This window comes from Apteryx mantelli, chromosome Z (genome assembly GCF_036417845.1).
Source record: "Apteryx mantelli isolate bAptMan1 chromosome Z, bAptMan1.hap1, whole genome shotgun sequence".
Lineage (NCBI taxonomy): Eukaryota > Metazoa > Chordata > Aves > Apterygiformes > Apterygidae > Apteryx > Apteryx mantelli.
The window spans coordinates 8447745-8463116 of NC_090020.1; the positions used below are offsets into that span (position 1 = coordinate 8447745).

Genomic DNA, 15372 nt, shown 5'->3' on the forward strand with positions numbered 1-15372 from the left:
CATGAGGTTCCTGCTGGCCTGTTCCTGCAGCCTGCCCAAGTCCCTCTGGATATCAGCCCTGTCCTCAAGCGTATTGACTCTTCCCTCCAACTTGGTGTCATCTGCAAACTTGACAAGAATGTGCTCTGTTGCCTTCTCCAGGTCGCTAAATGGGACAGGTCCCAGGAGACACCCCTGCAGTCCTCCACTTGGTGCTGGCCTCCAGGTAGAGTTCAGGTACAACCCATTAACCACTACCCCCTGAGCCTGACCACCCAACCAACTTTTTATCCATGTTGCTGTCCACCCATCTGGACCAGAATATCCCAACTTGGATACAAGAATATTGTGGGAGACAGTGTTGAAAGCTTTGCTGAAGTCAAGGTAAATAACATCCTCTGCACTCCTTTGTACACAAAACCAGTTGTTCTATCAAGGAAGGCAACTGAGTTGGTCGGGCATCATCTACCGTTGGTAAATCCATACTGGCTATTTCTAATCACCTTCTTCTCCTTCGTGTGCCCAGAAATGTGTTCCGAGAGGCCTCACTCTACGATTTTCCCAAAGATCAAAGTGAGGCTGACCAACCTGTACTTCCCTGGATTGTCCTTTTGGTCTTTTTGGAGATGGGAGCTGTCATTATGGGTTTCAGTTCATTCATTGTATTCAGAGGACACATACGTCTTCAAGGGAAAGGGTTTCCCTTTGCTTCCCCCTTCCCCATCCTCTGGTATACTTGGGCCTCCATAAAGCTCTACAACAGCTTAACTATGTTTTCTAAACCATGCTTGTAGGAGCAATTAGAAATCTCTCAAAGCTTCCACATCTAACAGTTCAGTCCTCCTCTGACCACAAAAAGACATACAATGCTTTCTTCAGTCTCTAAGCTCTTTTTACCAGTTCTCTTAGAACTGGTCAAATCCTTCTTGTACCTGATCATAAATACATTCATTATTAATAATACAGAAGGGAGTTACAAAGTAAGATCAGTACAAGCCAGAAGATGCTGAGAAATTTTAGGACTTTAATGTTTGTCAGGTAGCAGGATGGTCTATTAAATCTTCAACCAAAATACAATAAATGATATTCATGGACAAAAATCTAAACTAATCATTTTCTTTACTGTCATGGTTTACTGAAAGTAGCTGGACATTGTTTTGAGCAGTTCAATGGAGATTTTCCCTTACGACGTAGCTGAGGCCTAGGACACAACCAGACAAGTGGAGATATTCAAAACTAGGAAAAAGGACACAGAGTGAACACAAACAGATGAAGACAAATACACAGTATCACAGAGCAGAGAGACTGCTGGGCAGAAATATTTATCTTTTCCCTGAAAAGGCAGAGAATTTCAGAGCACAAGGCAGAAAATCTATGGCAAACCATCTTTCCCACACAGCACGTAACCAGAAAACTTGGTGAGACTGAGAGCTTTGTGCGTTTCAACGCCGTATGAGATACGGACAACGGAAGTTATCCGGTTCAAAGCGGCGATGAGGAGCCGGACGGCAGTTCGGCCGTGGCGTGGCACTGCGCGGCGGGGGCGGCCGGCCGCCTCCCTCACGCCATGGGCCCGCGTGGCCGGGCCTGCTCCGGCGTTCAAAGCGGCACCGGTGGCAAGCAGGAACGGGGCTTTTCGGCACAGCGGGGTTTTTCTTTTTTTTTTTTTTTCCCCCGGGCATCCCTTCGCCAAGGGCAGAGGCAGGGCACGGGGAGCATGAACGTCCCTCTCCCGTGCCGGAGGGGAGCGGAGCAGAGGGCAAGCCGAGGGCCGCGCCGCCGGAGCCAAGGGGATGGCGGCTCGCGCCGTCTCCCTCGCGGGCCGGGCAGAAAGCAGGCGCTCTCCCCACAAACGCCAGCTCTGACGGCGGTGACCTTCTTGGCGTAGTCTCTCCTCGTCATTGGGCTCATCCCCCGCTTTTTCAGGCTCTTTTTTTAAAATTCTTTTTGCGGGGTTATTTTCGGGAGGGCCGCGCCGGGGCGGGGGGGGGGAAGGTGCTGCGCCACGGCGCGGCCGGCAGGCGGCAGCGCGGCGCCGCCCTCCCGCCGCGGCCCCCGCGGGGCGCCGCCCCCGCCCGCCCGCCGCCCGCCCCCCCCCGTCCCCGTCCCGCCGCCCCCCGCCCCCCGCCGCCGCCTGCGCGGGCGGAAGCGAGCGGCGGCGGCGCCGCGAGGAGCCGGCATGGCGGACGGGGCGCGCTCGCTGCGCGGCGGCGGCGGCGGCGGCGGCAGCACCGGCGGCGGTGGCGGCAGCCCGGCCTCCAGCCCGCTGCTGGGCGGGCGGGGCCGCGCGGCGCCGCCGCTGCCGGTGCCGCTGCCGGTGCCGCCGGGGCACGGCTTCCGCAGGGTGACCCTCACCAAGCCCACCTTCTGCCACGGCTGCACCGACTTCATCTGGGGGCTGGCGGGATACCAGTGCGACGGTAAGCGGCCTTCCCGGGGCCACCCCCGGCCCCGCCGCTCCCCCCCCCGCGCCCCGCGGGAAGCGACCCCTCCGCCGGGTCGGGGGCCCGGCTGGGCCCGGAGGTGCCACCGAGCGCCGGTTCACTGCCCTCTCGGCCGGCCAGGCTCCCAAATCCCTGCTTTCTTTCTTTTTTTCCCCCTTTGTAGACGGTCTCTACTTTTGCTGCCGCCCCGCTCCCTGGGGCTGCCGCTTCCTTGGGAGGGCGAGCGGCGCTGGGGTCGCGGCGCGAGCGGTCGCGCTCTTGCGTCGCGCCCGCTTCGCGGAGCCTGATTTTTCTGCTTTTTGGGGTGAGCCGCAGGTTGGCTCGGGCTCGGCGAGGAAGGAGCGGTGCGAACGCCTGGTTTCTGCGCGCGCGCGTGTGCCCGTGCGTGCGCCCTGCGAGTGAGAAATACGGAAAACACGGTGTGCGGGATAACGAGAGTTGGGTTATCCCTTGGCGGTGCCGTTGGCAGCGAAGCCGATTTTACGTGTAAACGTCTAGATCCGAATGTACCTGGGTGTTACTCGGGTGAGCTAGCTGGGTGTTAGTCAAATAATGCTTTGGGAAATAGCGTTATTGTTTGGTGTCTTTACGCTTTGTGTTCTAAGTGGAACCTCGAAAACGACTCCAAGCTTTGTAGAAGCAGAAATTCCCATTTCTCTTAATCTGGTTTTGAAGTTGGCTGACAACCTTGCGGCTCTTCCAGAGTAAGACACAAATGCTGGATCGGAGTGATATTCATGCTGTAAACCCCTGCCTTAGGAACAGTAAGGCTTTTTTTTGGCGAAGCTGCTGTGATCCAGGTACACCCGTTGTGGATGTGGGCAGGCTGCGCCGTGTCTTGTTGGCACAGGAGAACCTGGAGATGCTCCGACAGTGCCTCGGCAGCCGTCTGGGGATGCGCGTTCCAGGCATCCTTTGGTTGGTTGGAGTCTGCTCAATTTAGCAGAACGTCCTAAGCAGTAGGAGCCGGGTGGGGAAGGGTGTGCGACTGCTCTGACCAAGGTGTAGTTTAAAACTGGGAGTTAGACCAACAGGGAGATCGTCTCCTCAGGGATGTGGAAGTAGTGATGGGGGGAGAAAAGAAGGGAGGCAATACCCTTGCACGCTCAACTTCTTTAGTTATTTCTCTTTTGGGGGCAAGCAGCGGAACTTCCCTGACCCTGGAGATTTCGTTCAGCTCGGCTTTGAAGGAAGTGAATGATCTGTGAGATTCCCCAGAAAGTCTTAATGCTTGCGGTTTAAAAGAAAAAAAACAAGTTCCTCCTTCTTCTGACAAGATTGGCTTGCTCTTGATGTATTTCAATCTAAGAATAAAAACTGCAAGCATTGAGGTGAAACCACACTAAAATTTTACTTCTATCCCATAGTCGGTTCAAATTTTCAAGACTTGCTTTCTTTATTCTTAAGTATGTTCCTTGTCAGTAGTGAGGCCTTTCTGTGCAACAGTGGATGTGCTTGATGCTAAGATGCAATGCGACTTTGCTGTTTGAGGTGCTACTGAGTGCATGTGACTTTGCTGCATTTAAATCCTAGACTGCGTCAGGTAACTCTGAATCCGTCTGGGGAACAAGTGCAAAGAATGTTTAAAAAAACCATTGTGGAAAAATATTTGGAACATTGATTGAAAGATGTAACTTATTTGCTGGTCTGGATTTAAAAGATAATCTAATTTGTTCTTGAAAGGAATTTATGCTTTTCTTTTCCCCATGTCCTTCTAACAGTACTTGAGGGAAAAATATCATAGTCATCATGAGTGATGATGCAAAGAAATGATAGGGATTTTTGCATACATGAAGAGAGCTTTTGCAGCTGGAAGATATATTTTGCGTTGACGATGTTCTCCCAGATTTGAGTCCAGAAGTTAAATCAGGTGGGAAATAACTTGCCACAGAAAGTGCTAAAGCAAGTAATCCAATACCAGGTTTTGCTTAGCACTCTTATATATCATCTGTGTCTTTGCCTGAGTCTGACTTGGTGATGGATGACAGAGGCAATGAAGAAGGTGTTGATAATCCATCATGTTCGAGAGTGGATGAGAACTGCAGCTTGTTCCTTGCAGGTTTCCATTTCAGATGATCTTTCATCTAATCCTGCTTAGTTTTAATATGTTTAAGTGTTCCTGAATCATCATCTAGACTAATACACTCTCTCTTATTTTTTTTTCGTTTGGGGACAAAATTTTTCATACTTTCTCTGGTAAGTTTCCCACAGACGATAATTCTTCCAGTATTGCATTAAGGCATGTTCTAAAAAGCCTTGTGTTCTTTTCTTGCAGGTATTTGGTGGACAGCTGCTAGACTAGTTAATTTTTCTGATAGACTAAGCACATTGAACTCTACGTCTTTCAATGTAAAACATTTTCTGAAGTACTGTACTTTAGTCTCATTTAACGGTCTTTTCTTTAAAACTTGGACAGAGTATTTCAGTAAGAAGTGACATCAGTATTTCATGGGCTTAAATTTACTTCTCTTTTCCTAACTGTCTTTTTTCTGTGATCTTTGCTCGCATTAGCTGTTCACCCCCCAGCCTCCCCTCCACCCCTTCCAATATGTTCAAGTTTTGGTTTCTTGCTTGAAACCAGTGTGTTCAGGTAACACTTTCCTTTTGCCTAGGGCTGGCCTGCAGTCCTAGTTTCTACGTATAGAAGTTTCTATTAAAATGTAGTTGGGATGTAGAACATCTTATTCAGGAATGCATATCTCTGAGTGATTGCTCTGTCCTATTTCTGCTTTTTTCATCAAAAAAACCTTTTTTGTAGTGATTTTACTTTCATTTGAATGTTTTCATTAAATAATCTGGGATAACATTAGGCTTAGTATCCTGAGGTTTTCCACTTGAAATGACCCCATTAAGCAATGAATCTGCATTGACATTTGCTTTATAACAAGGAACCTGTTGTTGGTGTTCTTTTTTTTCTTTTTTTTTCTTTTTTTCCAACAAAGAGCATTTATTACCCAAGTGCAGACACTGTTCTTGAGCAGGAGAATGTGAACTGAAAACTTCACGTAGTCCCATGCAGGATGACACACAAGGTTTTTGGTTCACATTCTCCTCCTGGAAGTTTTTAACAGATGTTTCTGGTGACTTTTTGGCTGTTCTGAATTCCAACCCCAAGGGTAAGTAATTTTCCTGAGTTGTCTCCCGTGCCTTCTCTTCTGGGCAAGCTCCCTGCGGCTTGTCTGTTTTCTCTTCTTCTGTTACCTCTTCGGTTACATGCTCTTTATAGCTCATCCATACTGCTGTTTTTTCTACTTACTATGCTGTCATAAACCTGGTTCTTTTCCCGATTTGGAGCTGCCCTTAGGTGGCGGCTTCTTTCTGTCTCCTCTTTGAATCAGATTGTCCCTGGATGACCCTTGCTTTCTGGTTATGTCACGTCCTCCTTCCTATGTTGCTTCTAACATGCGTTTCATCACCTCAAAGCCTTCCTTCCAGCCACTTGTTGCTCACTAGGTCTTTCCTGAGCTGGCTCACACAGTCTGTGACTGCTCACATAAATCCCTTTGGCAGCCCTGCTCCCCTTGCAACACCTATAGAAACCAGGTGATTCAGCTGTCTTCATGTTTTTACGTTGACTCAAGCCACATCAGCTGCAGTGGGGAGAGGGTAGGATGCGTGTCTCATATATGGGCCTTTCTAAATGATATAACACATTCTCATCGCCTTTTGTCCCTTTTTCTCACTCGTTTAATGGTGCCTTTCAGTTTTGAGAGAAGGATGTTATGGAGCGCTCCCAAGCAGAAAGCAAAAGTTAATCTTTGGATATCCAATGTGATAAGGAACTCACTGGAAGTATAGATACTTCTTTTTTTCTAAACAGTGCTGTTACAATACTCTTCCTTTTAAGCCATACTGTTGCCTACTGATGTTTCACTTGCAAAGTCCCATCAAGTTTATTACTCACTGGACCACAGTCAACCTGTAATTTCCCTTCCTGTTTTTATTTAAGTGTTTTTTTTTCTCTTGACTCTGGAGGAGTGTGCATGCATGTGTCTTGATATATATATCAAGAAGAGCATGTACGTTTGTAATTTTATGTATGTATTTGTTGCTTTTTCCCTATTTAAAATGGAGCATGAGCAGTTTACTTGGATGTATGTTCAGGATTATAAGTACACTGCACTGATACTGCTCACCTGCCTGACTTCTTTTTAAATACCACTTGTATAATATTGTCATGCCACTTGCTATGTAAAAATAACATTGTTTAACATCTCAAGCAACTAAAAGTGAGAAAAATGTGACTAGAGTTGACCACAGTCAGTTCTCTGGAGGTTTTCCATGCAGTGAGTTGTTAGAGACATTCTGGTTATTTTTCAGAACAGAAGTGCTTGGTGATGCTGAATGATTTATACTTCTACTGTTAAAATACAGGCAGTGTATTGTTACATAGGCTAGCATTAGATTACAGTAATTAGGAAATGGGACTTCCAGCTGAAGCGTAAGAATCTGTAGAAAAAACCTCTATTCCTCACTGCACTTCTTTTTCAGAATGTGTCATGTTTTAATGTCTTGGTTTGTTGTGATGTAATTCAGGAAATGACTCGGTCCTTTTTCGACAGTACTTTCTCTGCAGTGTGTGGAGATAAGAATTGGTGTACCTTGTTAACCAGCGAGCTTAAGAGTATTCTGTTAACCAATTTTTTAAATGTTTTGCAGGAAAATATTTCTGCAGTACTGAAATCATTGCATGATTTCAAAAGAAGGTAGAAGAATGCTAGGAAATTGCTAAGATTCCTTCAAGTATGAGGGGACATGAGGGAAGGATCTGAATATAAGGTGAAAATGCTAATCCCGTTTGAGACTGTGGAGGTTCTGTTTTCAGAATGAAAAATGCCTTTTGTGAGATAGGTTTTATTTTTTTATTTTATCCCCCCCCCCCCCCCCCAAATCACTTAAGATGCCAGAGTAAATGTAAATCGTTGCAAATACAAATTTCCCTGAGGAGGTGGTTATGGCAAGCAATCCTGGACTGTATCCATTGTATAAAGAAGGCGTTAAACTTAAGACAAAGGTGTGGCTAAGCAGCTCAATTTAAGGAAAACACCTTTGTAAAACTCGTAAAGCATGGTTGATACAGGTGTTTGGAAAAGGTGTTTTTAAACTTCCTGGATATTCACAAATACTCAGAGAATTTAAAACTCTTTAAGATGCTTCTGCAAGTTGATGCACGATATATAGATGGCCTCAGAGGTCACTGCATGCAGCAGTGGACTAGACTATTGAGATGACTGGGCCTGGCTTGTATGCACGTGGGCTGTGCACCACGTATCTACGTCTATTTCTGCAGTACTGTCATTGATGGTAGTGACAGCTCTTCAAAAAAGCTGTTGCAACACTTTCTTTCAGAATAATCTTTTGCAGACAAAAGAGCTTCGGGGACCAAGGCAAATTTTCCTATCAGCAGGAAAATAGATGTCAGCTGTGCTCGGACTCCAGCGGACTCTTGGGGTCGTTGCTTGTGTGCGTATCCCAGTAAACTGAAAATTACAAGATGTACTTTATTCTTCTAGTTCTGCAGCTTCCCCTGCTCCGTAGATGTAGGGGAATGCCAAGAAGGTAAGGTATTGTTGGGAAGGAACAGTTAAACAAAGGGCTTTTCTTTTCGGTATTGCTTGGAAGGAGAGACGCTGGTGAGAGACTTCGGTCTGCCCGGGCTGTGCTGGGCCACAGCAGCCTGGCGCTGATCTTGTGCCAGCAAAAATTACTGCGAGCACCCTCGAAATAAGGGTGGAGGAGAGCGCGGTGCTGCTCTCTGCTTGCTTCCCATCCCGTTACGGGACTTGAGAAAATGGCACTCCTGATTACGAGCAATGCTCCAGCGCTCTGGATGGTGGGGGGATTCAGCTGTGCAAACGGGGGGTGTCGAGCGAGAAACGGAGTGCGAGGCCAGGACGAAGAGGCGTGAAGGCAGAGACGCAGGCTCAAAAGAAAGTGAAATGTTGAAGGCAGTGTTGAGGGACAGGGAGGATGCTGTTTGTGTGATCATTCAGAGGAGATAGGCTGTCAGTCCTCGCTTTGCAAACCACACAGATAGATAGCGCTTAACACCAGAATTTCATGAGTTTTGGGAGATGAACTTTTGACTTGAAACAGAGCATCTCCTGCTCTTATGCTTTTTTGTTGTTGTTGGGGGTTTTTTTGTTGTTTTTTTTTGTGGAGAAGTCTTTCCTATGTGCACAAAAACAAATGAAACAATTCCTGTTTTGGTCTCTGTGCCATCGACTTGCATAACTGTAGCTTCTGTTCTTAATGTTGATAAAAAGAAGTTAACCAGTGCCTCATACGCCCAATTTTAGCTGAGAATATCAGCCTTGCCCAGCCAAATCCTTTTTCAGAAACAGGCTAGAGTATAAGAGAAAGATCCTATAAGGTTAAAAAGATCCCTTAATACAGTTAAGTACCATCATATTTGTGCTGGTTTTCACCTCTCTTATTCTATTCCTGTTATCTTCTCTTTGCTCCAAAATATCTCCTGTTTTGGCAAGTGTCTTGACATTTGTTGAAACTATTTTATTTTTCATTCAGGAATTTTTCTTCAGTAGGATTAAATAGATTATCTGAAAAATAATCTATTCCAGACTGGGGAGCAGTCTGGAAAGACAATGAAGATATCCTATGCTTATTCAATACTTTTGCTCAAATGCAACTTTTTTTGTTTTTAAATACTGTCTCATGGGAAGTCTTAATAACCCTTCAGCATGCTTTGGTAATTCATATGTATAAATTAATAGATGATTATGTTACATAATAAATTAAGAGCAAATGCTATAGTGTGTACAAGAACTTGCCTTGCCAGTCTGATCCAGGAAAAAATAAAAACAAACAAAAAAACCCTTGATATGTTTTGGCCCCTCTTCAGGAATGATTTGTAATTTTATAGGGGTTGATTTTTGAATGTTATTGGCCTGTGAACTGAGCTTTTGCACTTGAAAGATGTGGTGTACTCATAAATGGCACATATAATAACCTTTGGTATTGCAGGCTTCTGTTCTGCAGAAATATGTATATGAATTATGAATAGTCTTATTCATTTGAAAGGGACTGTTCCTTAAATTCAAGATAAGGATAGGCCTGAGCCTTATCAGTGACTCAAGCTTCAATGATAATTGAAATGCCTGCTCTTTCTGGACAGGAATCTTTTAAAATACTTGAAATTTGTATTAATAAAATTAAGAATGCTGATTCGAAGAAAGTGGCATGAAGATTAAACCCTTCAGCCTGGAAACCTTTCTCTGAATAGTGCCTTGTGAATGTTTTCTTTTCTCTTCTGATTCACTGCTGTACAAATAATTTACCTTTTATTTCCTGGCCATGTTAACACCCATGCAGCAACAGCGTTAAAGAAAATACTGAACATACGTACAGAGCTGGCATAAGAGTCTGTTTCTCTGGCAATCTTTTTACTCTTCTTTCTAGCTCCATTTTTCACCCCAATCCCATAGTTTCGTACACATCTGTCTGTGATGCGGTTTGGAAATGGAGCCATAGAGGAAGAAGAGGTAAAGGTTGCCATGGCGACTTCTCTTTTTTCCCCCCTCCTTTGTTTTGTTTCATGGTGATAAGGAGTATTGAGGTACCCTAGTAAAGTTATCCAAGTTAAGAGAGGAAGCATGCATATCTTAAGTGATATTAATAATCTGGCACAGATTTTTAATGCTGCCCAGTGTTTCTTTTAAAATTCCAATTGCACAGTGGAGGTAGATAGATGTTATTATAGGTAAGGTTTCCAGTGTTTTTTATTCTAGTCTTTTCACATTTTATTTTCACATTACGTTTTTACGTGCTGTACTCACCTTTTAGCTGGGAAGAGGAAAGTGTAAGGCAGTGAAATTCCTAGGGAATAAGCCTCCTGCATACCTGTTATATCACTCGGTGGAGGAGATTTGTTTTATGTAAAGTGCTGCCTTTTTTTCCCCATGGTCGTTTGAAGACTTTCATGTCTTCTGGAAGAAATTCTTGTTTTCCCCTCCTGTACTGAACAAATTCATTCAGACTCTGTCTGCACAGGCACACGTTTGCTGTATGTTGTGTGCCCCCAGTGATATGCCCTGTAGATATAGAACAACGTTAAGGTTATTTTGAAGACAGTAATGTTCAGAATGTCTCTAAATTTTTTTCAATTTGAGAGATCCAACATTGAAGTTTTCTGCCACAGTGCCTCCATGGCTTATGGAAGTCCTGCTACATCTTAAATTCTGTTCTGTTTTACCCTGCTTCTGTAATTTAACTCAAATTCTTTGTAAAGCCTCAAGAAATGCTATTGTTATTTCCTTATTGTAGGTGGAGTGATGCTTTGGCCTGAGTGTGTCTAAAATTGCAGAGCTGTTCACAGGACTGTTTTTTTGTAGGAGACCTCTGTGTCATCCACCTGCATTTTTAGAAACTAGCTATAGAAGTACGACATTGACGTTGTGGTGTGTCGCAGCTACATGTGCTATACTGGGCAACCAGGGACTGGATATGAGGACTAGAAGCTTATAGTACTTAAGTTGGTTCCCTAAGTATGGTGAAGTGTGAGTTGCAAGGCCACTTGCAGCAACTGTCAAATCATTTCAGGGAAATTTCCTTGTAATTGAGGGCTGGGGTTGGACTGCCTATTATTTTTTGCTCTATTGTTCTATTTTGAATACTGTAAGCTAAAGCTCTTTGTTTTGAGCAGTAATTGCGAGTCAGCTGAAGAATGGTGGTAAACAATTGACAAAGTGTCTTTTTGTAAAGCATCACCGAAAGCTCTGGATTGGAGAAGCTATTGCAGGCAGCAGTAGGGTGCTAAGTACCGTGTCTTTAATATTCATGATACTGATGTACAAGTCCCACAAAAGACAGTTCTGTGTTCTGGCTGAGTCCTCTTTCTTAACCCCCTCTTTTAAACCATTACACATCTAGACAGTTTCTCTGCCTCTGGCTTCCCACCTTGCTTACAGGTGCTGCAAAGCTGACACTCCTATGTTGCAGTCCCTGTTTTTTATCTAAGGTTCAGCTGATTACTTGGACAATCTGCAGTAGAAGACAAGAAGCTCCAGCTTCAGACAAAGTCAGGAGAAAGACCAGTAATTAATTGCTCTTCAGGAGGCTTGTCGGTAGCGGGTGGCTTCTGACTTTCTTCCCACCCCCCTTGCATTTTGCTGAGATTCGACTTGGGTTTCACTGGAAGGACTCTGCTCTCCCTTCTGAGGGTGTTAGGAGCTAGACTCCCCCAGGTATTAGACTTTTGGGGATTCTGACAAGTGGTGATCTATAGGATGAGGACATGCTCTCAACATTGAGCATGGTGACCATATCACCATATTGGAGTCCAAATACATCCTGAAAGGTCTTAGCCCAATGTGTATTTACTCTGGGAAGCTGTGTGGCAAGGAATTTTGGGGGGAAGCCATGCCATTTATGAAAAAATATTGTCCCAGTAGCTCTCAGAAAATGTGTCTGCTCAATCTGAATGATAAATAATCCAGATTGAATTGGTTGGGTGAATCTTGTTAGCAGTACACAGAACTGTAATTCTCCATGACCTTAGTGCTGTAACCAGTAGAGAGAGCGGAGCTATTTTGCTGCAGGTGTAGCAAGGGTGATTAGACCTTCTTCTGTCGGGCTTCAAGCTGGTTGATCCTTTCTGTCAATGTAAAGGTGGTAATCTGGAAGACCTGGCAAAATGCCAGGGCTCTGTCACTTGGGCTGGCATCTGGTTTATGCAGGCAACCTTCATCCTCTAGCCTGTATGAAAGAGAAAGTGAAGTGCTCAGTTGATTCCCCTCAAATAGACAGATTTATATGGTTCAGAGCTGATTTCTGTTCAGGGTTCTTGTCTTCAGCACCACTGAGCACCAGTGCCAGCGTCCTAAGATTGGGAGGCTGTGATTCCTCATTGCTGGACTGGAGAATCACAGCCATCCCAGTGGTCTGTTGCTGTTGCGTAGTGGATGCGCTGTGTTGTCACAGAGGAAAACGAAATCACTGGACAGAGGGGAAAACCGCTGTCTCTCCAGGCTCCCTGTGCAACTGCACATTGTGAATGGGATGCTTCTTTCTCTGGAACATGTTCTTTGGGAAGCGGTCAGGAAGCAAGTTGTTAAGTTGTCTTCTGACGTCTTAGCCCTCTTGGAAATTTCTGATTCTCCAACAGCAAGGCAGTGCCTAGTGCCAGGGCAGAGTTGTCCTATCTTTGACCCTAGTGCTCAAGGAAGAGGAATGTATTGGTGCTTCCTGGATGCGAGCTGAGCATCAGTCATCCTCCATGTGTCTGAAGAAACAGAAGTTCATGATGCCAGGGACTTGTTCTATGCTGAAACCGTAAGACTTTGAAATTCCGTGCCCACCCTCATTTCAGAGGTGGGAAGCCTGATCCGCCTTTTGCTAAGGGAGAGAAGGTCAAGTCTAGGCAGAACTCTCTTTTCTCTTTTGATCTAAGCCTGTATTCGCCCTCCCTTCCTCCTGAAAAAGCATTTTGTTTCATTACTGGCTGTCTTGCATGCAGCATGGAAGGAGAGGGAACCTCAGTGTGCTGACTGGAGAGGGTGGACCACTTTGTCCTTCTATAGGCTCAGCCGATGGGGCGTCTTCGTTTTCTTCTGGCTATGGTCACAACCTAGAAAATAGAAAACCCTCTTGACCAAACGGAGGTGGTGGTTTTTGCTGCAGTAGTAGAGCTTGCTTGTGCTTTTGCGTTTGTTTCTGGGAGTATGAAGCCTTTGTGGTACTGAACACGTAGTGTAGGTGGTTTTGTCCTCTCTCCAGCTGTAGATGTTCTAACTCAGCCTGCTTACCAGGGTTTGGAAAACCTGATGTGGGTTATGCTGGGAGCAGGAGGACGCTGAGGGTGTTGTTCTGACACGTGAAGATATGTTAGTTCATTTGTTAGTGCTGGGGTTATTGTCTTCCAGGGAAGACTGAGCAGCAAGATAGTTTGTTGTTATACTTTGGAATATTTAGAGCCTTAATAATGAGAGAGAGAGTTTCTTAGAATAGCCCAGGGGCTTTGAAAGGCTTTTACAATTCAAGCAAACCTACTCTAACCAAATCAGCACTTTTATTATTGATTGTTCAAGTATATCCTTGAACTCTTTTGACTGCTTTGCTCTTCAGTAGCTTGTCTTGTTCTCACATGACCTGTTGCTATGGTTTTTCCTAACATACACATGAACAGAGATGCCAATCTTCTGCCTCAAAATTACAGAGCTCAAGTGTTACAAAACCACTTCTTTTGGATATCTGTCCATTTATATGTGTGTGTGTGTATATATGTGTATATATTTATATTATATATATATATATATAAACATACAGAGAGAGAGAGCACTCTCTTGTAGACAATTCTGGAAGTAAAAAATACCATGCAAGCCCTACTGTGCAGGACTGTATTTTGAGCAAATGGGGCATGTGCTTCTGTCTCCAGCAGAGATGGCTGTGGCTGGTTATTTGATAAAACAGGAGAATCCCAGAGAAAGAAAGAAAACTTGGTATGTACAAGTAAAATATTCTCAGTAAGTATTGGGAAAACCTGAAAAGGCTTGTGATTTCTTTTGGATTTTGGAAGGAAAAACTCTGGAAGAGATTTTGTGTTGTCTTTGCTTTCAGCCTCTTGCCATCCACGACATGGTCTAATTGAACAGTAAGACGAGCAAAGGCCCAGGGTTTCTCATTACAGTGAGAGAGGGGGTGTTTTTAACGTCTAAATTCTTAAAGCTTTCAGAGGTTGTCCCTTCCTATCTTGTAGCTGTTTGAAGTGTTCTGGAGAGGCCAAATCATCTAATGGACTGCTTTTCTACTGCCTGTGGTATGAACAGCAACAGGCAAGAGCTAGTCTCTAAGGACCACCTCTTGGAGCTCTGTGAGTAGACGTAATAGAGCTCTTTCTAGACTTGGAAGCTTCTACAGGATTTTTTTTTTTTCTTCTAGATGTTAAATGTGACATCTAAATGTTAATAACCTAGATCACCCTAGTTTGCTGTGTTGGTATTTTAGGGGGAGTGCTAGCTATGTACTTCTCAGCAAGTTTCGTTGAAAAGCTGGTGAAGTATCGCATATTAGAATTTCTTTTGTTCACAGAATGCATTCTTTTCTGTACAAGACTGCAGTATGTTGAGGCGAAGATAATTTGACCTTCAAGACTGCTTGCTTCCTTTGTAACTTCAGAGGTGAGCTGGCCCACTTAGCAGGCATTGCACAACAGACTTCTAACTTTATCCTAAGCTGTGTTTTGTCTGAGAGAGTACACCAGTATACTGTACAGGTCTTCACATGTTTCTGCTGAACTGGGAAATAAGCTGGCAAGGTCTACAACTGCACACAGCCTACCTCTCTGAATGAATAGTCACAGTATTCAGACTGGGCTGTGGTCACAGTCCTAAACAAAAAAACTAAATGTGTGGCAAGCTGTTATAATGAAAGAGGAGCTCAAAGCTGTATGACAAATGCAAAAGTTAATCCCACAAACATCCAATGAAAAGAGAATGTTGCTTTTAAGTTACCCATGAAAATTGCCTCTCATCCATCAGTCTGAATACTCTAATCTGCATAAGGTTATCTAATAACAATGTGTCTTTTATTAATGTGAAAACAAACTTGAGTTGTTGTTTTTTTATATATCTTTTTCTCCAACCTCTGACTACTTAGCCTCTGGACATTTCCTCAAAGCTATTGTCTTCTACTCAGTGGATCTCTGCAGTGCACACAAGGATGGTCCTATTGAGTAAAGTAGCCTGCTTGCAGGACAGTGGACAACTTAAGAAATGAGCTGAAAAGGCTTCTAAATAGCAGAAGCGCTATACCTATAAGACCACATTCTTGTTTGTGTCAGTGAAACATAAGCATTTAAGTAGCAGGAACACGCTATAAAGGAGCAGGGAGGGAGGAGGGAAATAACCTACCTACTTTTGACCAAAGTAAAAATTTGTTTTGATTGAATTAGACTGACTTGGCCTGGGTTGTCTTGGTGTTAATATTTCTTTTA

At 44.4% G+C, this 15372-nt stretch overlaps 1 protein-coding gene across 1 annotated transcript in view; it reads left to right on the plus strand.

Annotated features, from left to right (window-relative positions):
* The first annotated feature begins 2158 nt into the window (after window positions 1-2158).
* Window positions 2159-15372, plus strand: part of DGKQ (diacylglycerol kinase theta) — a 98506-nt gene continuing 85292 nt past the window's right edge. The window contains exon 1 of the mRNA XM_067315969.1: window positions 2159-2399. Within this exon, the coding sequence (XP_067172070.1) occupies window positions 2159-2399 (241 nt within the window). The remainder of the gene's footprint in view (window positions 2400-15372) is intronic.